The sequence below is a fragment of the Stegostoma tigrinum genome, chromosome 16, assembly GCF_030684315.1.
Source record: "Stegostoma tigrinum isolate sSteTig4 chromosome 16, sSteTig4.hap1, whole genome shotgun sequence".
NCBI lineage: Eukaryota > Metazoa > Chordata > Chondrichthyes > Orectolobiformes > Stegostomatidae > Stegostoma > Stegostoma tigrinum.
Genome location: NC_081369.1, coordinates 14,475,593 through 14,503,054, shown reverse-complemented (window position 1 = coordinate 14,503,054; position 27,462 = coordinate 14,475,593). Strand labels below are relative to the sequence as shown.

Sequence of the window (27,462 nt, the reverse complement as noted above, 5' to 3'; positions counted from 1 at the left end):
GTAGTTTGCTCTCTACATCTTTCATTGTAATCTTTTGACGGTTTCTTTAACATGGAAAGAGATAAGCATTATTAATCGACTAGAGTTTCTCCTTTGATCTTCAAACATTCAATCATAGCATGGTGATCGTACACGTTGAAGTTGTTTGGCCCACTGTTGTCAAGCTGACTCTCTGGAGGAACAGATCAGTTAGTACCACTCCCCATGCCCTTTATCTATAGCCCTGCAACTTTTCTCTCCTCAGATATTTATTCAATTCCCTTTCGAAACAAAATTGCATCTGTCTCCACCACACTGTCTGATAGAGCATTTTAGATGTTACTCACCTTGCTTAGTTAGTATTTACTGACCCTTGCATGTTTGGGTTGTGTGGGATATCAACATTAATACTTTTTAGTTCCACTGCGTTGAGACATGGAAAACTGAAGGAATAAATTACCTCACAGCCAGGGCACTGGCGCCACTGGGCCTGTGGTATGTATTTGAAGGCCATCAGTTCTTTATTACATTCATGGTTAGATTTTCATCTGGGCTTTTTGAACAGTTGGTTCTTTAAAACAGCACAGCCCGAGATGTTAATTTGACTTCCTTCTTCTGGTACTATCAGAAATATTACGCACTTTGCTTTTTAATGCGAGTGAAATAAAATTTGATAACATGCTTGACTGATTACAAATTAAATATGGGTAATTAATAACTACTTACCCACCACTTGACAGAAAGGATTTATTTAGCAAAAAATAGAACGGGTGCTGCAATATTTCTCATTGTTGAATGGTTTTATCTCAGGGAAAACATATTCAGCATCTGATATTTGTACAACACTCCCCTTAGAATAATATCTCTTTATAGACAGCATGAGAGATACTGAACAGAAAATGAAGGGATTAACACGAACAGAAGGCACACAAGAGAAAGGAATATCAAGGTGGTTTCTGAAAAGATAAGCTGTTGAAAATTTTCAAAGAGAATTGCAGTGGGCAGGGACATTTAATGGAGGTTTAGATCAATTGGGAAGCAAAAGACAATTGAGACCCCGGAAACAGAGAGAACGGTCTAGCACTAGGTTTGCCAGCTAGTACAATTTGTAGAGGATTTGTAAATGAGAATTGAAGTTTATGAATGAAAGCAACTTCAAAGCTGTAAGGAATCACAGAAGTATCTTGTTAAAAGATTTAAGTTACTATATATAGTGAAGTACAGAATGAAGATCAGTAGTTTCCTTTAGTCAACTTTGCCAAAGTTATCAAGATTCGAGCAAACAGAAATGCATACCAGGAGTGTTGAGTGTTTCTTTATAGGTGAAATTTCATCCACTTAAACCATGGTTTTTAATTTTTTTCAGTACAAAGCAGAATAGGTTGCTGATCTACCCACTGTATGTGTAAGGCTTACAGCGACTATTCCAAAAATTGTGCATCCCACACTTGCAAGGCTTGGTGCCACCTCAAAATGGCAGTGATTAAATTCAGAATTGAACATGTGAAAGAGATTATGTTCAAACCCACGAAAGAGCCTGCACCTTAAGCAGCACATTCAACCTGCTAGGTTAACGTAGGATAGCTGAATTTCCACCCCCCCCCGCCACACAAGGCAAGAATGGAACAATGGTGGAGAGTCCTCTCTGAATGGTTAAAGAAGGGGAGGGAGAAATAAACAGATACAAGGGCAACAAAGATGATGTGACTCGAGATTTATAAATATGTGAAATACTGGAGTTCTGTGCTTTTAAATCAATCAATAGTAATTTCATCATTGCATCTGGATGAATTCCTTTATGGATTGTGAAGTGACACAGGATCATACATTTGTTATGGTGCAGAAGACAGCCATTCAGCCCACTGTGCTAACACTGGCTCTCTGCATTTTAACTTTGTGCCAGTCTCTTGCCTTTTCCTTGTCACACTGCTAATTGTTACTATCTAAACAATTATCTAATGCCCTCTTGAATGCCTCAATTGAACCTGCGTCCATCACACTTCCAGTGCATTCCATACACTAACTATTCGCCATGTGAAGAAGTTCTCTTGTTGGCTTTTTTTTTCTAAAACACTTTAAACTTGTGCCCTCTGATTCCTGATCCTCTGTGAAAACAGTTTTGCCCTCTCTCTCTCTGTTCAGTCACCTACTGATTTTGAAAAACTCTCCTGAATCTCTGTTTAGTTTTCTCCTCTCGAACCAAAGCAGTCCCAATGTCTCCAATCAATCCTCATTACTGAAGTTTCGCATTCCTGGCGACAATCTTGTAAACTCCTTCTGCACTCTCTCCAATGCGCTCACATCCTTCCTAAGGTGTAGCACCAAGAACTGTATAAAATACTCCAGCTGAGGTCTAACCAGTATCTTACACAAGTTGAGCACAACTTCTCTGGTCTTGTACTCTATGTCCCTATTAAATGATGCCTAGGGCCTTGTATGGTTTATTAATTTCTTCTCTACTGTGTGTCCTGTCATTTTTAATTACTGATGTAAATATACACCAAGGTGTCTCTCATCCAGCACTCTGTTTCAAACAATACCTTTTACTTCATACTCTCTCCCCATGTTCTTTGTGTCAAAATGTACCACTGCATATTGCCTTGCATTGAAACTCACCTGCCACCGGACCACACACTCCACCAATGTCCTTTTGAAGTAGACAGGATTTACACCAAATGGCTAATCTGCTTTTACATAATTCTAACCAGATAGGAATAGATTGTGAGTGAATATATTCTAAATTGTTTAAATTATAGCTAATTCATGTTCTGAGTCTTCATAATAATTTGCAAGACAGAACATATTATTTCATAATACACTTACCAACGGTCCCTCTAAGCTGTGCATTAGAAGGTTCCTGCACAGATTGCACACAATTGGTCTGTTGCAGTCACCATACACTCAGCATAAATGATCACACATCTGAATGAGTTGGTCACACGTACACTTTTGCTCTTCATTATCCCATATATTACATACTGATATTTGTGCAATCTGTGCAAAGAATTAACAGTTCTAAGTAATTATAAAAAAACCCAGTAAATGCTAACACTACTGAATGCTGCACATAGCCTATGAAGTTTCAGGCACCACAGCAAACATTTAGGAGTTTGATGCTTCATTGCGATTTGTTTTATAAGTGTTACATTGATTTATAACATAGTCATGAGACAAAACTAATTTGTCTGATGTACATGCTGGAAATTAATATTTAAAGTGTGATTATTCAAACGAGTGCAAAGTAAAAAACCACTTTGTAACATTGTAAACAATCCATTTACTATCTACCTACATATACTCGAAGCCAGCTATTCTTTAGGCCCCTCTCTTGCCTGGCCCACCTCAAATGTTTGATCACATTATTTGGCTAATGGTTGATTGATTCTATTGTCACATACACTGAAATACAGTGAAAAACTTTATGAGTGGTACACGCAGATCACAGCAAGCAAAGGATGTACAGATCAGAATGATTGAGAGGCATGCAGGTTACATTAGTTGAGACTAGAAACCATTCAACTGTCTGATAACAGCCAGAAAGAAGCTGTTCCTGAACCAGCTCGTGTGTGTTCAGGCTTCTGTACCTTCTGCCTAATGGAAGAGGTTGGAGGAGGTCATTACTGGGGTGTGATGGGTCTTTGATGATGTTGGCAGCCTTTCCACAGCAGCAAGCCATGTAAATGGAGTCCATATTTGGGAGATTGACTTCTGTGACGGTCTGGGCTGTACGCACCACCTTCTGTAGTTTCTTACAGTCCTGGGCAGAGCCATTGCCATTACCAGACCATTATGCATCTGGACAGTATGCTTCCAATGGTGCGTCTGTAGAAGTTGGTGAGGGACCTTATGGACATACCAAATTTCCTGAGCCACCTGAGGTAGAAGAGGCATTGTTGTTCCTTCTTGACTGTCGCATCGACGTGGGAAGTCCAGGACAGGTCATCTGTTATCGTCAGCCCGAGGAACTTGATGTTCTTCACTCTCACAACCTCAGTTCCGTTGATGTATATGGGGGTGTATTCTCCTCCTTTCTTTCTGAAGTCGATGATCAGTTCTTTAGCTTTGCTGACACTGACAGACAGATTTTTCTATTATAGCATGTCATCAAGCCCTTTATGTTCCTGTTTTGACTTGTCATTGTTAGATATCCGTACCACTACGGTGATGTCATTAGCAAACTTGTAGGTGGCGTTGGTTTGGAATTTGGCCACACAGTCGTAGGTGTGCAGGGAGTACCGCAGGGTAGGATACAAAGCAGCATGTTTATTTTTGAATTTTGGCGGAGTTATTGAACTGTTTCTAACATAAGACACTTAATTTTAACAATAAAAATAGGTGGATTAAAACCGATAGAGATGGTAAAAGTCTCAAACTAGATTTCAGCTTGCCCGTTTTCAGTTTTAATGGAGACAGGGTGAGGAAGGAGACACGTTGACCACTTAAATATAATAATGATGATGAATACTTCATATGAACCATGTCTTTGAAGTTAAACCCTAGTTGCCTCTATTTCTGGGTCCTCAGGAAACCCAGTAGGTCTGAGAAGGGAGGAATGAAACAAACTAACATTTGGGTTTGAGAACTTCTGTCAGAGCAAAGTGCAGCAAGTGATTAGTTATCTCTTTGCATCTCAGGTGAATCTACATTGTGATTTACATCTTGTACCATCATAACTGCTTTGTTTATTTTCCCTTATTCCCCAGAATTCTGCTTGTCTTCTTTCTACAGTCTGTATCGCATTCTGTCCCTTTACATGCCTGCACTATTTCACCAATCGTTTCATATCATTAGAAGCCTTCAATTAAGGCTGCTGAAAATCGTTTGACTCAGTCCCCTCCAACTTCTATAAAGTGTCCATCTAACTTGTAATCTTCAGTGCTGGTGTGGGGAACACAACTAACAAGTCAAACCTGGCAATTTTTTTTTACAGATATTCTCTGTTCTGTTGGGCATTCTCAGCATTTATGGGATATTATTTCAGCTTTCTGATGTCTTCTCTTTTTGTTCTGATCCTTGTTGAACTTGTGATGGGTCAGCACTACGCAGACATTCGTTTATAAGTATGTGAAGTACATCATATTAGTTTCAGAATACACTACATCTTCTGTTGACAAAACAAAAGCCAGTAGGATATCAGGTCCTTTCAATTACCAAATGCTGAATGACCATTGAGAAATCTCCTGAATTTTCTGACCTAAAAAGATTGCTGGAGTTTGCAACTGTGATATGTTGCTAGTATGTCTGTTTGCATTGTACTTGATGTAAACATACAATTAAAAAAAATCAGGAATTTAAAAACCAGCATAATGGTAGCCATACTGACCACTATCAGTGTCCTAAAACATATCTGGTTTACCAATGCCCTTTACTAAAGACAACCTGCCATCCTTACCTAGTTTAGCCTAAATGCAACTTCAGACCCATGGGACTGTGGATGACCCTAACTGCCCTCTGCCCTGTACCCTAGAAAGCATGACACTAAATATAGGCAAGGAGACATCCTACTGGTTATCATCTTTCACTCCCACGCCATCACCTTGGCTGATGAATCAATATTTCTCAAGGTTGAACCTTACTTCGAGGAAGCAAGAGGGAGGCAAGGACACAGGCTGAAACTTCAATGTCCATTCCCAAGTAACATCTCTAACTGAGCTGGCTAAGTTGTAAAGGTCATTGGTGAGAGACAAGGTCCGCAGTAGGTACTGAGGGATACGACAAGAGGGAAAAAAAATCCACCTTAGCCTCATCCTCACCAATCTACTCATCACAGATAAAGCCATTAATGACATCATCAGTACAGTGCCACAGTGCCCTTGTGGAGATGAAGTCCCATTTTCACATTGAGGATACCCATCATCAGGTTGTGTGGCATCCACTGTATATAATGACAAGACTGTGAGCAGCTGTAGCAACTCAAGACTGGGCATCCATGAAGTGCTGTGAGCAATCAGCAGCAGCAGAATTTTTACTACAACCTGTTATCTCGAGGCACAGCAATTCCCCCAGTTTAACAGCCCATCAAGCTGGGTATTCAACTATGGCTCAATGAAGAATGCAGCGGGGCAAGCCAGGAGCCGCATCAGATATGTTAGTATCTAGTACGGCCTGAGGCCAAGTGGAGCTAATGAACAGGTCATGGTTATCTGTTAATTAAATGTAAGTGGGTGCATTTGGGTGTAAGTAAATCATTTGGATTGGGGAGTTGGAATAAAATTTGGCCAGAAAAGCATATGCCTGGACTCCATCTGACAAACCTTTTAATCTGTAGTGTTTATGAAGATACACCTAAAAATGAGGCACCAACCTGGTGAAGCTATCACACAGCTGCTTCATCAATGACTGTCCGAAGGTCAGAAATTGGGCTGTTTGCTGATGAATGCACAATGTTCAGCTATTAAAGTACTCCATATGCAGTAGATCTGACGATATATAGGTCTGGACTTTCACTAACAGTCTTAATACATGTGTAAGGGTCCAACATCTCCAACAAGAGAGAACCTAATCACCTCCATAGGCATCTTGGGGGGGTTATCATTAACCAGAAACTAAACTGTTTGTGGCTACAAAAGCAGATGAGAGGCTAGGAATGTTGTGGTGGGTAAATCACCTTCCATCTCACCAATGCCTGTTCTCAATCTACAAGAGTTAAGTCAGGATTCTGCTGGAATACTCTCCACCTGTCTGAATGGGTGTGCCACAATAACACTCAAGAAGCTTGATACTATCCAGGACAAAGCAGCCTAATTGATTGGCATCCTATCCAACACCTTTGATATTCACTCCCTTTCCTAGCAACGCACAGTGGTAGCAGTGTGCACCATCTATTAGATGTTATCATTGAGCTGGAAGGTTAGTTTTCAGACGTTTCGTCACCTTTTTTTTATTTGAAAAAATATACTTTATTCATAGAATGTACAAAAAATAAAACATTTATACACCTACCCAGTCATGCAAGCCACTCCGGGTTACCCGGGGGTACGTACACCAACTAAAGGGAAAAAAAAACAAAACAGAGAAAAAAGAAACAAAGCAAAGAAACCGCCCCGGCAGTCGTCACCCCGCACAGTCCCAGTTGGCCCCCTGCCCAGTTGGGGAAGGCGCCAGCTGGGCCCAGTTACCAGATAGGATTCTTTTCCCTTTTCTGGACGAGGGGGCTCATACGGTGGTCTTTCCCCACCGCGCCTTGGCGGCGGCTGCCCCAAGCTTTAGCGCGTCCCTCAGCACGTAGCCCTGGACCTTGGAGTGCGCCAGTCTGCAACACTCGGTCGGGGTTAGTTCTTTCAGCTGGCAGACCAGCAAGTTGCGGGCAGACCAAAGAGCGTCTTTCACCGCATTGATGGTCCTCCAGGCGCAGTTGATGTTGGTCTCGGTGTGCGTCCCCGGAAACAGCCCGTAGAGCACGGAGTCCCGCGTCACGGAGCTGCTCGGGACGAACCTCGACAAATACCACTGCATCCCCCTCCAGACCTCCTGCGCATAGGCACACTCCAGTAGGTGGTGATCGACAGTCTCGTCCCCCCCGCAGCCACCTCGAGGGCAGCGTGCGGTGGTGCAGAGATTCCGGGCATGCATAAAGGATCTCACTGGCAGAGCCCCTCTCACCGCCAGCCAAGCAATGTCCTTGTGCTTGTTTGAAAGTTCTGGCGATGAGGCATTCTGCCAAACGACTTTGGCAGTCTGCATGGGGAACCACACAACGGGATCCACCCTCTCCTTTTCCCGAAGGGTCCTGAGGATACTACGTGCTGACCACTGCCTGACGGCCTTGTGGTCAAAGGTGTTTCCTTTCAAAAATTTCTCCACGAAGGACAGGTGGTACGGAACGGTCCAACTACTCGGAGCGTTCCGCGGCAACGAGGCCAGGCCCATCCTTCGCAACACCGGGGACAGGTAGAACCTCAGTAAGTAGTGACACTTGGTGTTTGCGTACTGAGGATCTACGCACAGCTTGATGCAGCCACACACAAAGGTAGCCGTCAGGGCGAGGGTGGCGTTCGGTACGCCCTTTCCCCCATTTCCCAGGTCTTTGTACATGGTATCTCTGCGGACCCGGTCCATCCTCGACCCCCAAATGAAGTGGAAGATGGCCCGGGTGACCGCAGCGGCGCAGGTCCAGGTAATAGGCCAGGCCTGCGCCACATACAACAGTACCGAAAGCCCCTCGCACCTGACAACCAGGTTCTTACCCGCGATGGAGAGGGACCGGAGCGTCCACCTGCCCAGCTTCTGCTTAAATTTGGAGATACGCTCCTCCCAAGTCTTAGTGCATGCCCCAGCTCCACCAAACCAAACACCCAGCACCTTCAGGTAGTCTGTCCTGACGGTGAAGGGGATGAAGGAGCGGTCGTCCCAGTTCCCGAAGAACATGACCTCGCTCTTACCCCTATTGACTTTGGCACCCGAGGCCAGTTCAAACTGTCCGCAGATGTCCAACAGCCTACTCACCGACCGACGATCGGTGCAGAAGACGGCGACATCATCCATGTACAGGGAGGTCTTGACCTGAAGGCCTCCGCTGCCTGGGATAGTCACGCCCCTCAGGCTCACGTCCTTCCTGATGGAGGCGGCGAAGGGCTCCACACAGCACACGAACAAGGCAGGAGAGAGCGGGCAGCCCTGCCTGACTCCAGATCTAACAGGAAAACTGTCTGATTCCCACCCGTTGATCGAGACTGCGCTAACGATGTTGGCGTAGAGCAGCCGGATCCAATTGCGGATGCCCTCCCCGAACCCCAATTTGGAGAGGACGTCCCTCATGTAAGCATGAGAGACCCTGTCGAAGGCCTTCTCCTGGTCCAGGCTGACGAGGCAGGTGTCCACCCGCCTGTCCTGTACGTAGGCGATCGTATCCCTGATGAGCGCGAGGCTCTCAGCGATCTTCCTGCCCGGCACAGCACAGGTTTGGTCAGGGTGAATCACCGACTCCAGGACAGACCTGACCCGGTTGGCAATGACCTTGGCCAGGATTTTGTAGTCCACGTTCAAAAGTGAAATGGGACGCCAATTCTTAATTTCTTCCCTCTCCCCCTTCCTCTTGTAAATGAGGGTGATGATGCCCTTCCTCATGGACTTGCACATTTCCCCTGCCCGAAGCGCACTATCGTACACCTCCAGCAGGTCCTGGCCGACCAGGCCCCACAGAGCAGAATACAGCTCGACCGGTAAGCCATCACTTCCGGGAGTCCTATTCCTCTGCAAGGACTTGAGGGCTCTGGCCAGCTCATCCAGGGATATCGGCCGGTCCAGCCACTCCCTCGTGCCGTCGTCTAAGACCTCCGTGATAGACGACAGGAACGACTCGGAGGCCGTGCTGTCCGTGGGCTTCGTGTCGTACAGTCCGGCATAGAAGGATCTGCTGATCCTCAAAACGTCGGGCCGAGACGACGTCACCAAGCCGTCGTCCTCCTTCAGCCGGCTAAGCACAGAGCTCTCTTTGTGCACCTTCTGAAAGAAGAAACGCGAGCACGTCTCGTCCTGCTCCACGGAGCGGACCCTGGACCGGAAGATTATCCTGGAGGCCTCCGCGGCGAAGAGCGAGGCTTGCTGGCCCCTCACCTCGCGGAGGTCCTCCGTGACATCGACCCCCATCAACTGCAGAAGGAGCAGGTTCTGCACCCTTTTCTGGAGTCGCGACAGCTTTCCCCGCCTCTCTCTTGCCTTCTGAACACCCTTGAGGACAAAGAACCTCTTGATGTTCTCCTTCACCGTCTCCCACCAGTCGCCTGGAGACTCAAAGAGGGGTTTCACGGTTCTCCAACCGGTGTACTCCCTCTTAAGCTCCTCGACGGTCTCTGGGGTCAACAGAGTCGTGTTGAGCTTCCACGTCCCCTTGCCGGCCGGCTGGTCGTCCTGTAAGTGACAGTCGGCCAACAGGAGGCAGTGGTCAGAGAAGAACACCGGCTCGACACCAGTGGATCTGACCGAGAACGTCCGTGACACAAACAGGAAGTCTATCCTTGAGCGGATAGACCCGTCTGGCCGCGACCAGGTGTACCTCTGCTGCGCTCCGTCTGCAGGGGTGCTGAAGACGTCGAGCAGCTTGGTGTCCTTCACCGTGCCCATCAGGAATCTGGACATGACGTCCAGTTGAATCCCCCCACCCGCTGTCCCCACGCCGGATCTTCCATCTGCATCAATGATGCAGTTGAAGTCTCCGCCTAGGATGACCGGCCTGGACGTAGCCAGCAGGGGTGGAAGCCGCTGCAGGACGTCCAACCGCTCACTCCGTACCACTGGGGCGTACACGTTGATCAGCCTCAGGGGAGCATTCCTGTAGGTGATGTCAGCCACTAGGAGGCGCCCCCCCACCACCTCCTGAACTTGAGAGATGGTGAAGTTGTGCCCCCGCAGCAGAATAGCCAGGCCCGAGGAGCGACAGTCGTTACCCCCCGACCAGATCGAAGGCCCACAGGTCCAGGCGCCGGACCATTTCCCGTACCTGCCGAGGTGCGGTATCCCGCACTCCTGCAGAAACAGGAGTTCCGCCTTGATGGTGGTCAGGTAGGCCAACGTGGACACACATCTCGCGGTTGACTTGACGCTGCGCACATTAATGCTCGCAATTCGTACCCCCATTGTGGGCAGTGACCGCAGTACCCTCCCCAGGTCCAAGGTCCAGCCCCTCCATCTGTCCCTTCATGCCCATTGCCCGGGCTAACTGCTGGACGCTCTCTGGGCTCAGGAAACCGTCTGTGCTGCCTTCCGGGTGGCATCCCCCCGCCAGGGGTGCGGAGGCAGGAGGGTCCGGCTCCGGATCAGGCTGGGGACGTGCTGTTTCCTCCTTCCCGCCTGGAAGTTCCGGGGGGCCCTCCAGTGCTCCAGCGGCACTTGACTGGGTGTCGGAGTGAGCCTCAGGACGCCTCCCGTCACCTGGAAGCGGGGTGCTGCTTTCCTTCCCCCTCAAGACCTTTAACTTCTGCTTCGGGTGGGCCCTCTCCGAATCCTCCTCGTCAGAGGAGCTCTTGTAGCCCCCCTGTAGCTGCCTCTTCCCTCCTGATTGTTGCGGTTCCTGGGCCCGTCGACACACCTTCCTCCTCGCTTTCCGGACTGTAGTCCACTCCCCTGGGTTGCCTGCCGCCGCCTCCATTGGCTCCGGGTTGTCGGGGGGGATCGGAGCCTGCAGGGGTGCTTTGCTGGCCTCGGGCCCATCCTGCAGGGCTGGGCCCTCCTGCACGGCCTGGCCCTCCTGCACATTAGTGGGGTCCTTGCTGGGCCCTGGTGCCTTCCTCTCCTCCGGGGGGGGCTGGCCCCGCATTTCCCCTGCCGGCGACCTGGGCGTAGGTGGTACCCCGCCGCGGGCATGCCCTACAGAAGTGGCCCGCTTCCCCGCAAAGGTTGCAGCTTCTCTCTCGTGGGCAATCCTTTGCAAGGTGTCCCTCCTCCCCGCAGTTCCTGCAGATGGTGACTTTGCAGTCGGCCGCCATGTGACCTGACCTACCACAGGCATGGCAGACTTTAGGTTGCCCTGCATAGGTCAGGTAGCCCCTGCTCCCGCCGATCGCGAAGCTGGACGGTGGGTGTGCGACATTCCCGTCTGCGCCCATCCTCAGCGTCACCTTGACCTGCCTCTTACTCGTCCAGATGCCAAAGGGGTCCACGATGTCAGTTAGGTCCCCTTCCACCTTCACATACCTTCCGAGGAAGGTCAGGACATCAACTGCTGGCACATGCGGGTTGTACATGTGTACAGTCACCATACGGCTCCTCTGTGCTGGCATCACAAACAGTGGGACAGCGGTCAATACAGAGAGGGGGCCCTCACCTCCTTTCTCCTTGAAAACCTCCAGGAAGCGCTCGCAAAGCTTGGCACTCCGGAAGGTCACATCGTAAAAACCCCCTCCGGGGAAATCCTGCAGGCAGTAAATGTCCGCAGCAGCAAACTCACAACAGTCCAACAGGACCCTCTTCACGAAGAAGGTGCGGTCCACAGGTGCACCTTCATCCACCTTCTTTACAGAAACACGGATGGTGTTCCAGACCCCCTGACCTGGGGCACGAGCACTTGCCGCAGCCATCGTTGCAGGTTGGCTGCTCCCCTGAACCAGCGTTAGGCCGAAGCCAGCATTAAGATCCACTGGTCGCAAGGGTGCACAGCCAACCCGACGTCCTCCTTTCACCTCCAAGACAGCACTCTCGTCCTCTCAGTCCACAAGAGAGTGGGTCTTTATTGTGTTTAAGATGTAAGCTGGTTCACTGAGCTGTAAGGTTTGTCCCCAGATGTTTCATCACCATTCTAGGTAACATCAACAGTGAGCCTCCGACGAAGCGCTGGTGTTATGTCCCGCTTTCTATTTATCTGGTTAGGTTTCCTTGGGTTGGTGATGTCATTTCCTGTGTTGGTGATGTCATTTTCTGTTCTTTTTCTCAGGGGATGGTAGATTGGCTCCAAATCAACGTGTTTGTTGATGGAGTTCCGGTTGGAATGCCATGCTTCTAGGAATACTCGTGCATGTCTCTGTTTGGCTTGTCCTAGAATGGATGTGTTGTCCCAATCAAAGTGGTGTCCTTCCTTATCTGTATGTAAGGATACGAGTGATAGTGGGTCATGTCGTTTTGTGGCTAGTTGATGTTCATGTATCCTGGTAAAAGCTAGCCACCAGGATACATGAACATCAACTAGCCACAAAACGACATGACCCACTATCACTCGTACCCTTACATACAGATAAGGAAGGACACCACTTTGATTGGGACAACACATCCATCCTAGGACAAGCCAAACAGAGACATGCACGAGAATTCCTAGAAGCATGGCATTCCAACCGGAACTCCATCAACAAACACATTGATTTGGAGCCAATCTACCATCCCCTGAGAAAAAGAACAGGAAATGACATCACCAATGCAGGAAATGACATCACCAACCCAAGAAAACCTAACCAGATAAATAGAAAGCGGGACATAACGCCAGCGCTTCGTCGGAGGCTCACTGATGATGTTACCTAGAATGGTGACAAAACGTCTGAAAACTAACCTTCCAGCTCAGCAAGCAAACTCTCATCCAGAACCTCAACCTGAGCTACAAATCTTCTCAAAACTCGTTATCATTGACTCACCAAACCCAGGATCTCTACCATTTTGTAGGACAAGGGCAGTAGATACATAGGAACATTACTACCTGCAATTTCGTCTTCAAGTCATGTACCATGTGGGCATGGAACTATGTCATTGTTCATTCACTATGACTGGATAAAAGTCCTGGAACTCTCTTCCCAGCAGCACTGTGGGATACCTAACAACCACCATTCCCCATCATTCACATTCTGCATCCGATTAAAAAAAAATACAATTAAAGAAATGGTTAAGGGATTGCATATTTCAGTTATGCCACAGTCTAAACATTTCATTCTCTTGCTCTTTTCTGTGTGCACTTTTACACCACAATTTCTCAGACTGAAGTTATTAAAACTGTATTTTAATCAATGATTAATGAAACTCCCTTTGCTTAGACATCAGTTCAACAAGTCATGGAGCATAGAAACAGTCCTTTCGATCCAATTTGTCAATGTTGTCTATGTTTCCCAAACTAAACTCCTCCCTTTTGCCTGCAATTGGTCCATCTCCCTCCAAACCTTTCCTATTTAAGTACCTATCCAAATGTCTTTTAAATGTTGTAACTGTACCTGCATCTACCACTTCCTCTGGTAGTTCATTCCACACACTCAACAACCTCTGTGTGGACAAAGTTGCCCTTCAGCTCCCTTTTAAAACTTTCTCCTTTCTCCATAAAATTATGCCCCATAGTTTCGAACTTTCCTACCGTGAGGGAAGGACCTTTGCTGTTCACCTTATCTATGGCCCCTGTATAAACCCTCTGGTCAGGTCACTAGACAACCTCCAAAGCTCCAATGAAAAAAGTCCCAGACTATCCAGCCACCCCTTACAACTCAAACCTTCCATTCCCAGCAACATTTCATAGCCCTTTCATCCCAAAGGGTTGTCTCTCACAGTGGAATTGCACAAGGTTAAACCAACTTAATGACAACAAATTATAAACTTGCAAAAAAAAAGTATTTAAATTGAGATCAGATTTGTGTCTGTCTGCTGACCAACATTCTGCATATTACAATATCTCATCTTCTCATGGGGAAAGCGATGTTATGCATAATAATACTGGCCTCTAGATGGTAGTACACCTTTCTGCATTTTTATTTGGGCAAGCCTGACTCAGTGCCATTTGGTAATCCAAACTCATCTCACAGATGACTGACTGCAGGATAAAGACAGAAGAGAAGGGACGGTTTCAGACTGGCTATGGGGGTTTAGTCAGAAGTCACATGATACCAGGTTACAGTCCAACAGGTTTATTTGAAATCACAAGCTTTTGGAGCATTGCTCCTTCGTCAGGTGAAGTTGTGATGCAAGAAGCAGTGCCCAAAAGCTTGCAATTTCAAATAGGCCTGTTGGACAAAACCAGGCGGAGAGTTCTGACTTTGTCGACTACAGTCCAACACTGGCACCTCCACATTATAGGCACTTTGACATATTTTATGAGTAGACCTAGCACTGTTATAGTTGCATTAATGCCTACATGAATCCCATGGTGACACTAACGCACCAGAGAGATTTCTTGCAAGCCAAGTGTCTGTATCAGTACACTTACTTAAAAATTTGTTTAAGAACCACCAGTGTGAAGCAAATACATGAACTCATTTTACAGCTGTTGAAATTTTGCACTGTTGGCATGGACACACTCTTGTTTTTTCACAATTTGCTCATCACAACTAATTTCATGTCACACATAAAATAAACCAGCACTTCCCTAGCTTGCTCAAATTTCACCTTGAAGAAACTGTTTCAGTTCACTGGGTCTCTCTAGGGAAAATTACTAGCAAACTGAACAGTTTTTTTTTGACACATTATCATAGTGCACTGAAGTTTAATTTACAAATGTCTCTTCTTACCTTTAATAGAAGGCCATAAGCAGCTGCAAGCCAGGAGAGGTCAATCTGAAGGGTGTTCTGGACATGATCTGTTCACTTCAAACCATGAATCTATACAGCTGAGATGGAACAAAGAAAAGTTGATTAAAATGAACTGGTATAAGAAATAAACTAATTCTCTCAAATGTCTTCAGTAACAGAGGGGTGTACAATAGGCAGCAATAAATATTGGAACTAGCATTTAGTACTCATTTTCAGACATAAATAGAGTTGCAAAAGCCTTAAAATTTTTAAAAATCAATTTAACCGCCACTATGTTACTTAAAACTTATTTCCTCCTGCACAGCCATCTGAATGAACAATGTATTGCGTGCACACTGTCACGACTCACTGGATAGCGCGTTTGAAATTAAGCTTTACTACTCCTGGAGTCATCACAAATCTCAAACAAGTATGATGTTTTGGAAAATCTAGACGGTGACACACTCTTGGGGAATGTAACGTGGACAGCGTTATAGAGACTGGCTCTACTGTAATGAGGGGTATGTCAGGTTCCAAGTGATCAATTGTGATAGGGGACTCGCTTGTCAGAGGCACAGGCAGACCTTTCTGTGGCCAACAGAGACATCAGAATGGAGTGTTACCCCCCTGGTGCCGGGAACAAGGTTATCTCGAGGAGTCTGCAGGGTATTCTCAAAGGATACAGGGACCAGCAGAAAGTCGTTGTACACATTGGAACTAACAACATAGGAAGAGAAAAGGACAAGATTCTGAGGACAGAATATAGGAATTTAGGCAGGAATTTAAAAAGTAGGTCCTTGAGGTAGTGATATCTGGATTACTCTCGGTGCCATGAGCTAGTGATGGCAGGAATAGGAGAATAGAGCAGATGAATGCTGTGCGTGTCTGAGTAGCTGGTGCAGGGGAGAGGGATTCACACTTCTGGATCATCCGGATCTGTTAGATGCACAGAGTCGTACAGTCAGCATGGAAACAGGATCTTTGGCCAAAACTGGTCCATTCTGACCCTGGTGCTCACTCAGCTAAATTCCAACTCCCTGCATTTTGTCAATATCCCCCTTAAAACCTTCCCATCCATGTACCTATCCAAACATTTCTTATTGTACCTGCCTCAATCACTTTCTCTGGCAGCCCATTCCATATACGCACCACTCTCTGGGTGAAGAAGTTGCTACTCAGGTCCTTCTTAAATCTTTCCCCTCTCACCTTAAACCTATGCCCTCTCCTTTTTAATTCCCCATCCCTGCTAAAAAGGCTATATGCATTCATCCTATCTATGCCCTTCATAATTTTATACATCTCAAAAAGGTCACCGCTCAATCTCCTACATTCCGAGGAATAAAGTCCTAATCTGACCAACATCTCCCTATAGCTCTGAAGAAGCGTCACTGGGCCTGAAACGTTAACTCTGTTTTTATCCTTCACAGATGCTGCCAGACCTACTGAGCTTTTCCAGCAACTTTGTTTTTGTTTTGCTCCCTATAACTCAGGCGACATCTTCATGAATTTTCTTTGCACACTTTCCAGTTTAACTATGTCATTCCTATAAGAGGGTGACCAAAATCGTGCACAATACTCCAAATGCGGCCTCACCAACCATTTATACAACTGTAACAAAGTCCCAACTCCAACACTCAGTGCCTCGATCAATGAAGGCCTGCATGCCAATGCCTTCTTCACCACTCTCTCTACCTATGAAGCTGCTTTCAAAGAATTATGTACTTGTACTCCTCAGTCCCTCTGTTCCACAACACTCCTCAGGGCCCTACCATTTATTGTACAAGTCCGACCTTGGTTTGACTTTCCAAAGTCCAACACCTCACACTTATCTGTATTGAACAGCATTTGCCAATCCTTAGCCCACTTCCCCAACTGACCAAGATCCCTCCGTAATTTTTGATAACCTTCTCTATCAACTATTCCTCCTAATTTTGTATCATCCGCAAACTTACTAATCATGCCTTGTACATTCACATCCAGATCACTTATGCAAATAACAAGTAGCAAAAGTCCCAGCACCGACTACTAGTCACATCCCTCCAATCCAAGAAACAATCTTCAACCATCACCCTCTGCTTCCTACAATTGAGCCAGTTTTGAATCCAATTAGCTAACTCTCCCAGGGTCCCATGTGACCTAACCTTGACTACTAGCCTGCTGTGTGGGACCTTGTCAAAGGCATTACTGAAGTCCAGAGAGACAAGATCCACTGCCCTACCCTCATCCATCCTCTTGGTTACCTCTTCAAAAAACTCTAAAAGGTTTGTCAGAGATGGTTTCCCTTGCACAAATCCATGCTGACAATCGCTAATCAGACCCTGACTATCCAAGTGTTGGTTGATCCTGTTCCTCAGTATTCCCTCCAGTAACTTGCCTATCACTAATGTCAAGATCACTGGCCTGTAGTTCCCTGGTTTGTCTTTCTACCTTTCTTAAACAATGGAACAACGTTAGCCATCCTCCAGTCTTCTGGAACTTCACCAGTGGCTAAAGATGAAGCAAAAAATCTCTGCAAGGGCCTTTGCAATTTCTTCCCTAGCCTCCCATAACATCAGAGGATGGACTTGATCAGGACCAGGGGATTTATCCACCTTAATGCAATCTAAGGCTGCAAACACCTCCTCACTGTTACTATGTATGTAGTCCAAAATATCCCCACTGTCCCCATTTATCACACTTTTAAAAGCCTTAATTTGCCAGTCATTCCTTTTCCTTCAAACAGATCCACCCATTCGACCACTGCTAAATCCTGTCTTATGGTCCCAAAATTGGCCCCTGCTCCAGTTTAGCAATATAACCTGTGGACATGTCTGGTCTTTTTCCATAACTATGTTAAAACTGATTGTGTTATGGTCACTGCACCTAAAGTGTTCTCCCACTGATAATCCAGTCATTTGCCCAACCTCATTTTGTAAGAGGAGATCCAGTGTTGCACTCACCCGAGTAGGGACCTCTACATATTGATTTAGGAAACTTGCTTGGGCACATTTGACAAATTCCACGCCATCCAGGCCCTTTTACACTCTGGGCGGCTCAGTCAATACAGGGGGAATTACAATCTCTAACCAATACTACTGTTATTCCTACAGGTATCTGCAATCTCACTACACATCTGCTCCTCCAGTACCTGCTGGCATTTGGGGGATCTATAATCCCATTAGTGGACATCGTAAGCATATGGCCTCATTTGATGACCTCTTAAGAATAACTTCTCAAAGCCCAGTTATGTCCTCCCTTACCAAAAGGGCAACTCCCCCATCTCACTTCCTTGTACTTCTGTCACGCCTGTAGCTTCTGTATCCTGGAACATTGAGCTGCCAGTCCTGCCCTTCTCTCAGCCATATTTCTGTTATGGCTATATATAACCCAGTCCTGGAGAGCCAATCCAAGCTCTGAGCTCATCTGCCTAACCAGTCAGGCCTCATGCGTAGAAGTAAACGCACTCTTGTGGGGCAGACATGATCTGTATAAGGAAGGAAGTAGTGCACCCAAATTGTAAGGGGACTAATACACTGGCAGGGAGATTTGCTAGGGTGGATCAGGAGGATTTAAACTGGTTAAGGTGGGGAGAAGACACACCCAGGCAGACAGTGAGAAAAGAGACCAGTCTGAGACTGGTGCAGTTCGGAAAAGGAGCGAGTCAAATAGTCAGGGTAGGCAGGAACAAAGCAGAGAACGAGGTAGGATAAATTAAACTGCATTTGTTTCAATGCAGAGACCTAACCGGGAAGGCAGATTAACTCAGGGCATGGTCGGCAACATGGGATTGGGATACCATAGCAATTACAGAGACGAAGCTCAGAGATCAATGGGACTAGCAGCTTAATGCTGCAGGAAGAATAGAAAGTGGGGCAATAGAGGAGGGGGAGTTGTATTTTTGATCAGAGACAACATTATGGCTGTACTTAGGGAGGATATTCCAAGGAATACGTCCAGGGAAGTTATCTGGGTGGAACTAAGAAATAAGAAAGGGAGTGTCAGAGGCGGAGGGGTGACCTTACAGAGGTTTACAATATCATGAGGGGCATGGATAGGGTGAATAGCCAAGGTCTTTTACTTTTGGGGGGGGGGGGGGGGGAGAAAGAGTCCAGAACTAGGGGACATAGGTTTTAGGTGTGAGGGGAAAGATTTAAAAGGGACCCAAAAGGCAACTTTTTCACGCAGAGGGTGGTGCATGTATCGAATGAGTTTCCACAGGAAGTGGCGGAGGCTGGTATAATAACATTTAAAAGGGCATCTGGATGGGATATGAATAGGAAGGGTTCAAAGGGATATGGGCCAAATACTGGCAAACAGGGCTAGATTAATTTAGGATAGCTGGTCAGCATGGGCAAGTTGGATTGCAAGTTTGTTTCCATGCTGTACAGTTTGATGACTCTAAATAGTGAAATTTGATTAAGACACCAAATAGCCCAATTTCACCCAAATGTCAAATTCAGGTTAAAACAATATGCATAGAGTTTCTCATTAACATGAAAATAACCATTCGTTGTAATTAATCTGTGTTTAAACCAACGTCAATGAAGAAAAATTGTGTAACATACCACTATAAATTAATCTGTATTCCTTTTTAAAATTCCCACACACATACAAAGAGACAAAACAAGACACAAGGAGGGACAGGGAAAAAAGGTCAGAAGCACAATTCTGGCAACGTTTGGATCATAACTGTGGATAAGTTGTTTCCTTTTGGCTTTCTTCTGTCTTTCACCAATAATTTGCAAGGATATGGACATACCAATTCCCAGTTTTTCATCCAATGGTTGAAAGTTTGTCCTTTCAATGACTCTGAAGGTGGGTTTTCCACTTCTCTTTCAACAAAGGAATTTGCAGACAGCAATTTACAGTGAAATGATGAGTGACAACAGCTACGATGAGATTTTTTATTCTCCACACATAGGAAAGACAGAAACAGAAAGATTTATATGTTTTCTTTTTGTAGGCTCAAACTTTTTTCTTGTATTGTCTAAGCACAGAGCTGGAGCTACTTGCTCAGGAACCAATCAAAAAATTGTTATTGTAGTGAGGTCTCCTGAACCCACAGAGCTCATCTTGATTGAAAAATAAATCAAAAGATTATTTCTGGGCAAAATGGCCTTGCTAACACACACCTCACCCTGCACCTGCCACCTGCCAAAGCTTAAATCAGACAAAATTATATGTACAACTTGGAATGTGCCAAATAAAAACCAAAAGAACTGTAGATGCTGCAAAAAAAACGCAGTTCTGAGGAAGGGTCACCGAACCCAAAATGTCAACTCTGATTTTCTCTTCACAGATGCTGCCAGGCCTGCTGAGCTTTTCCAGCAAACTTTGGTTTTTGTTAGAATGTGCCAGTTGTTTTTTAAAACCCGTAAACACCATCTTACACAAATTCCTTAGTTTAAAGCAGCTCCTTTTCCAATTTAGTCCACAGTCCGAACAAAATTGGTCTTTACAATGTTATTCATTATGTATCAAATAAATTTACTTAAAATTACACAAAGACAGCTGATCTAAAGCAGATGTCACAGAAACAAAGGGTACCGGGATAAGTTGTCACTGCCACATTTAATTCTTAACTGGACATCTCCCATCAATAGTTTTCACTACTTACAGATTTGTCTAGTTTACTGTTTGGTTAAATGCACTGTAGTCAGCATTATGTAAATCTAGAACTTTAATAGCTGTTTCACATTTCTTCTTTTTGAACACATTGAACCCAATCATATAACTATTATTAGATAAATGATTTTACACTGTTCCTAGAGGACTGTTAACTAAATCAGGCATGTTCAGTACTGACTCAGGTTACAGAATGCTCCCTTGTTGGATCCAGTATATATCTTTGCCAAAAACTACTCTAAACACTGTCGATTTTAGAGGGTTCATAATCAGTCATGTTATACAGGCAGACGATGATTTATTGCAATTTTCTGATAGTTTATCGAAAAGCTGCAGTTTAGATGCAGTACATTAGTTAATTAGGCAAAGGAAGGAAACAAATGAGAAAGCTTTCTTGATCTCAGACTCTGTGTTCTGTGGGATGGAGGGGTGGATGCAGCGCGCTCCCATGTCCCAGTTGTCTTATATCCTTTTGAGGTGATCTCTTCTAGTCTTTAATGGTCTTGGTACCAACAGTCTTTGTTCTTCCCTTGGATTGATGTGGGGATAACCATGTTTATCCCCAGGAGATGGCGTGTCTCTTCTTCCTGGATCCTAATACCCCTTCCTTCCCACCTGTCCCTATTAATATTCCTTAACATTGGCCAGCTGCCAACATAAGTCACTCACCTAACTAACCCTCTTGGCCAATGGCCATGAAACAGCTATTCATGAGTCAGGTGACTGTTGCTGTCTCACCCAGCTCTATCTGAAAGTTTGTTTCCCATTTTTCTAAGAACAAATGCTTATTTTCAACACGGTGCATTGACGATGGAGTTGGGTGTTGCGCGATTCAAGACCCTGTTGACTCTTATGACTTGTCTGTTTTCAACATAGAGATTTGTTTATATTTGCAGAAGGCTAGTTACTAATATGTCAGTTTAATAAGATCTTGTCACATAGTAAATACCAAATGTTGAGTTAACACACTCAAGAAGTTCACTTTTCTGAAATGGGCTTTACTGCTTTCCTCATCCCTATGAAAGGTAAATTCCTCCACTAAAATGGCACTACCAATATTATAGGCGTGCTCACATTACTACATCGTAGCTGTCATCAGGAAGCCTGAATCAACAACCCACATTACTGTACTACTTTTCTATTTTTCCCCCCATTCTCCCCATTTTCTATTTATTCTGAATATGGACATGACTTCATCCTTAACCAGAAAGACTCTTGACCCTCTAACGTTTCCTCCACATCTCACGGCTTATGAGATTTAGTTCCCTGCTTTGTATCCATGTCTTAGTAATGTCTTACCACGTCATAAACTCCAAGTCGAATTTGTTCCTGCAATTAATTTAATTTGTTCTTTAAAAGTGTTTTCATAAATAATGCTTATTTTAGTCATATACCCTAACTTCGCATTCTGCTCTAATGTTTTGCTCACCCTTGTTATTTCTTTACTTGGTTTAATTCCATTAGACCTTTTAGTTTTCCCTTTACCTTCAGTGTCTAAAGCATAATTTCTGATCATTATTCTACTCTCTGCCCTTTGTTTGAATTCAAACTATAGTCGACCCTACCTTTTGCCCCTGACCGCTTCATTCAATTCACTAGTTTAGAGTTGGCATACACAGGATGACCAACAGTTTCAGATCCTCTCAGAACATCCCAGAACTTGGCTCTCCATTCCATGCCCTGTATCTGGGTTGCTGATATGCCATTTGTTTCTGTGTATGCACATTGAGTACTGCACAATTACAGACCTCAGAATCACCATCACCTCAGAATCTTCTGCCTTCAGCAGGTGGTTGGTCAGGTTTAGAAGGTGTCCAGCAGGTGGGATCTGGGCAATGGCAACTTACTTAGTCAGGTCTGCCTGAGCTCTATTCTACCGACTCGATTCCTTCTCTTATGCCAGATACAGCTTATTCCCACAGTACAAGAGATAATAGGAACTGCTGATGCTGGAGAATCAGAGATAACAAGGTGTGGAGCTGGATGAACACAGCAGGCCAAGCAGCATCATAGGGGAGGAAGGCTGATGTTTTGGGCCTAGACCCTTCTTTTTCTGATGATGGGTTTAGGGCCAAAATGTCAGCCTTCCTGCTCCTCTGATGCTGCTTGGCCTGCTGTGTTCATCCAGCTCCACACCTTGTTATCCCACAGTACAGAGATAATGGGAACTGCAGATGCTGGAGATTCCAAGATAATAAAATGTGAGGCTGGATGAACACAGCAGGCCAAGCAGCATCTCAGGAGCACAAAAGCTGACGTTTCGGGCCTAGACCCTTCTCTGATGAAGGGTCTAGGCCCGAAACGTCAGCAAGCTCTCTGAAGGGTCTAGGCCCGAAACGTCAGCTTTTGTGCTCCTGAGATGCTGCTTGGCCTGCTGTGTTCATCCAGCCTCACATTTTATTATCCCACAGTACAATTCATTTTTGCTCTAGTGTGGTGCTCTTAGACCAGAAACATAACCCTCTTTCCCACAGCATACCTTGAGCAATATATTCACTTGTTACCTTACTTATCTCCAGCCAAACTTCTTGTGGTTGGGGTATCAATTCAGAGATTATAGCTTTCACATTTTATTCATTGAATTTCTTTCCTATTTCATGGTATTCTACCTCACAGGATTTTTTGCCCATTATGTTTGTCCTGACATAAATCACACCAACTAGATTCCCTCATTCTGTCTCCAATATCTTTCCAAATCTGTCTGAGATTTTTAAAAATTCAATCCCAAGAGGTAGCTGGACCAACTTTTATTGTCCCTCCCTAGTTGTTTTTAATGTGTTGGTGGTGAGCTGCCTTCCTGAACAGCTGCAGTCCACATGATGTAGGTAGACACACAATGCTGTTAGGGAAGGATTTCCAGGGTTTTGATCCAGTGACATCAAAAAAGCAGCGATATATTTCCAAGTCAGGATGCTGAGTGGCTTAGAGGGGAACTTTCAGGTGGGCGTGTTCCCATGTATCTGCTGTCCTTGTCCTTCTCGATGAAAACAGACATGGGTTTGGAAGGTGCCGTTTAGGGGCTTATGCAATTTTGCATACAGTACACAATGCTGCTACTGAGCATCAGTGGTGGAATATGTGGATGCTTGTGCAGATGGCGCCAACTAAGTGGGTTGCTTTGTCCCGGATGGTGTCAAGTTTCTTGAGCATTGTTGGGGTTGCACTCATACAGGCATGTGAGAGTATTCCATCATGCTTCTGACTTGCGCCTTATGGAGAGGGGACAGGTTTTGAAAAGTCACAAAGTGAGTTACTCGCCGCAGTATTTCTCACCTCTGTCCTGCTCTTGTAGCCATTGTATCTAAATGGTGAGTCCAGTTGAGTGTCTGATCCATGGTAATTCCCAAGATGTTAAAAGTGAGGGATTCAGCAATGGTAATGGTAATGAATGTCAAGGTCATTATGTGTCTCTTATCGGAGATGGTCATTACTTGGCATGTGTGATGTGAATGTTACTTGCTCCTTGTTAAGATATTGTCCAGATGATGCTGCATCTAAACAAGGACTGCCTCAGAATGTGAAGAGCTGTGAATGCACTGAACATTGTGCATTATTGGCAAACATCCCCACTTCTTACCTTACAATGGAGGGAAGGTCACTGATGAAACAGTTGAAGATGGTTGGGCCTAGGATACCACCCTGAGGAACTCTCACTGAGTTCCAATCCAGAAAGCATCCAAATAGTTCCATATTTTAAAAGATTTCAGAGTCCATTAATATAAATGTGTTCCTAACTGTAGCTTTATCACAACCCATCTTAAGAAACAGTTCAGATTTACAACAGTCAGTATTTTCCCCTTTTTGACAGGAAGACAATACACATTACACTATCAGCAGGTGGTGGTACAGGCAGTTTGAATCATACTGGTAGCAGTAAGGAATAGCACTTATTAAATAACAGCAGTTTTCAGTGCAAAAACTATTGTCTACATGAACTACATTATTTGTGTTTATACAGCACCATATCACATTGAATAATGCACTGAGGCACTTCAATGATTGCATAGAGTGCAGTAACTTGGATAGGTACAAGTGACAGCCATTCTGAACTTGCTGTATCCCACAAACAAGAGTGATATGAATAACCCACAATATCCGAGGGTGCCTTGAACAGCTGCTTGGTAGGGCAGACTTAATGCATGCCCACCATTTACAAGGTACCAGTCAGGAGTGTGATCGACACCATCAGAACAAAGTAGCCTGCTTGATTAACATCTCTTTGACAGCCTTCAAAACATAATCCCTTGACAAATAATTCAAAGTGGCAGTAGCCTGTACCATCTACAAGATGCATAGCAGTAACTCCCAAAACTACTTTGACTGCATCTTTCGAATCCACAACCTCTACCACCTAGAAGGTCGGGGCAGCAAATGCATGGAAACACCAACATCTGCAACTTCCCCTCCAAGTCAGACACCAACCTGACCTGGGAATATACTAAGGTTCCTTCACTGTTGTTGGGTCAAAATCCTGGAACTCCCTTTCTAATAATGTGGTTGTGGTGATTGTAGCAAAGTCAGCCAAATGGACCTCATATAATATCAGTCTCCTGATCAGGGCTGTTAATCTAGTCCAATCAGAGGGCCCTGGTTGACAGAGATAAACAGGAGAGTCAGAGGTTCTGTTCACTCTGAGCTGGCACTGATGAAGCTGGACCAGTGCCATGCACAATGCATGTGTAAACGAAGGGTAACTTGGAGTTATTTCAATGCTCAAACCACTGCAATCTTTGGCAGGTCGGGACTAAGAAAGCAGTTAACAACCACCCCTTCTCAAGGGCAAGTACGAATGGCAAAAAAAATGCTGAACGAGTCATCGAAGGCCACAACCCAGGAACAAATTGACAAAATTGAAAGTCTTTGTTTTCATTTTACGGGTTCCCATCATGCCAACTAGAATGAGCAATTTTTCAAGGCAATTGAATAATAACTAGCAACAATATTTCCTTAACAATCTGAGAAATTAAACCACCATAATTGCAATGATTTCAAGTGCCTTAAAAGATATTTTTAAAGGTAAGTTTTAATTTTTGATGGCTGGGGGGGGAAATTTATAATTGTACAGAAGTACTTCAGAAATTGGGACCTAGCAGAAAGATCTGATGGAGGCAAGTAGGCATATAAGTACACGTTTGTTTATTGATTGAATCCCAAATTATTCTTCATCTGGGCTTAAAACTGCAGCATTTAATTACAGGTCAGGAAATAAAGGTGCTTTTAAAATGTTACTGTTTTCATTAGGGTAATTTAATTTCTAAACATGTCGTTAGCTAGATTTCATTCCATTAGCTTTCACAGAGAGCCTCATTTGATCTGAGAACACTGGAAGTCGTGTGACTACTGCCCCAGTTATAGAAGTCCATGTGGCAACAACAGGTACAGTATCAGAGATGATAGGAACTGCAGATGCTGGAGAAGCCGAGATAACAAAGTGTAGAGCTGGATGAACACAGCAGGCCAAGCAGCAGCATAGGGGCAGGAAGGCTGGCGTTTCAGGCCGAGGCCCTTCATCAGAAATGGGGGAGGGGAAGAGCGTTCTGAAATAAATAGGGTGAGGGGGGAGGCGGATCGAAGATGGATAGGGGAGAACACAGGTGGAGCAGAGATACAGATCAAAGAGGCGGGGATGGAGCCGGTAAAGATGAGTGTAGTTGTGGAGTTAAGGAGGAGATAGGTCAGTTCAGGGAAGATGGACAGGTTAAGGGGACGGGATGAGGTTAGTAGATAGGAATTCGGGGTGCGGCTTGAGGTGGGAGGAGGGGATAGTGGAAAGAAGGGCAGGTTAGGGAGGTGGGGACTAGCTGGGCTGGTTTTGTGATGCAGTAGAAGGAGGGGAGTTTTTGAAGCTTGTGAAATCCACATTGATACCATTGGGCTGCAGGGATCTGAAGCGGAATATGAGTTGCTGTTCCTGCAACCTTCGGGCGGCATCGTTGTGGCACTGCAGGAGGCCCTGGATGGTCATGTCGTATCAGGAATGGGCGGGGGGAGTTGAAATGGTTCGTGACTGGGAGGTGCAGTTGTTTATTGCGAACCGAGCGTAGGTGTTCTGCAAAGCGGTCCCCAAGCGTCCGCTTGGTTTCCCCAACGTAGAGGAGCCCACAACGGGTACAGTAGATGCAGTATACCACATTAGCAGAAGTGCAGAGAAACATCTGCTGATGTGAAAGAATTCTTGGGGCCTGGGTTGGGGATGAGGGAGGTGGTGAGGGGGCAGGTGTAGCACTTCCTGCAGTTGCGGGGAAAAGTGTCGGCTGTGGTGAGACAGGGGTGGGAGGGGTGGTGTGTGGAGTGGACAAGGGAGTCATGGAGAGAGTGGTCCCTCCGGAAAGCAGACAAAGGTCGGGAGGGAAAAATGTCTTTGGTGGTGGGGTCGGATTGCAGATGGCGGAAATGTCGGAGGATGCTGCGCTGGATCCGGAGGTTGGTCGCGTGGTACCTGAGAACGAGGGGGATTCTTTTTTGGTTGTTATTGCGGGGATGGGGTGTGAGGGATGAGTTGCGGGAAATGCGGGAGACACAATCAAGGGAGTTCTTGACGGCGGGGGGTGGGTGGAATGTTGCTGACCTTGAAAAACGAGGACATCTGAGATGTATGGGAGTAGAATGCCTCATCCTGGGAGCAGATGTGGCGGAGGTGAAGGAGTTGGGAATAGGGGATGGCATTTTTGCAAGAAGGTGGGTGGGAGGTGGTGTATTCTAGGTAGCTGTGGGATATCTTCAGTAGCTTTTCGTTGTAGATACTCAGTAGGTACATACCAGCTTGACTCAGTAGGTAGCACTCAATTTCAAAATAAAAGCTAATGGATTCAAGCCCCATTCTAGGACTGCAGCATGGTTGTAGAAGGTAATAGCTCTGGAAGAAATTGATGTTTGAGTTATATTCAGCTGTGCCCTGTGTAATGATGTCACACAGCCAGCTTGGACTCCAGTACGATCTTCTGATGCAAGTGCATGAGCTTTCCTTACCTCTTAT

The 27,462-nt window shown here is 45.4% G+C and overlaps 1 protein-coding gene across 2 annotated transcripts in view; it reads right to left on the bottom strand.

Moving 5' to 3' along the window:
* Positions 1 to 27,462, bottom strand: part of znrf1 (zinc and ring finger 1) — a 215,449-nt gene that overhangs the window by 7,798 nt on the left and 180,189 nt on the right. The window contains exons 4-5 of one of the 2 annotated variants that reach the window (XR_009446774.1): positions 14,883 to 14,980; positions 6,922 to 6,967 (exon numbers count right to left, since the gene is read on the bottom strand). Coding sequence is in view for 1 of the 2 variants with exons in the window: in XM_048546862.2 (XP_048402819.2) it covers positions 14,923 to 14,980 (58 nt within the window). In the remaining variant the exon portion in view is untranslated. The remainder of the gene's footprint in view (positions 1 to 6,921; positions 6,968 to 14,882; positions 14,981 to 27,462) is intronic. The other variant, XM_048546862.2, reaches the window with a different exon arrangement.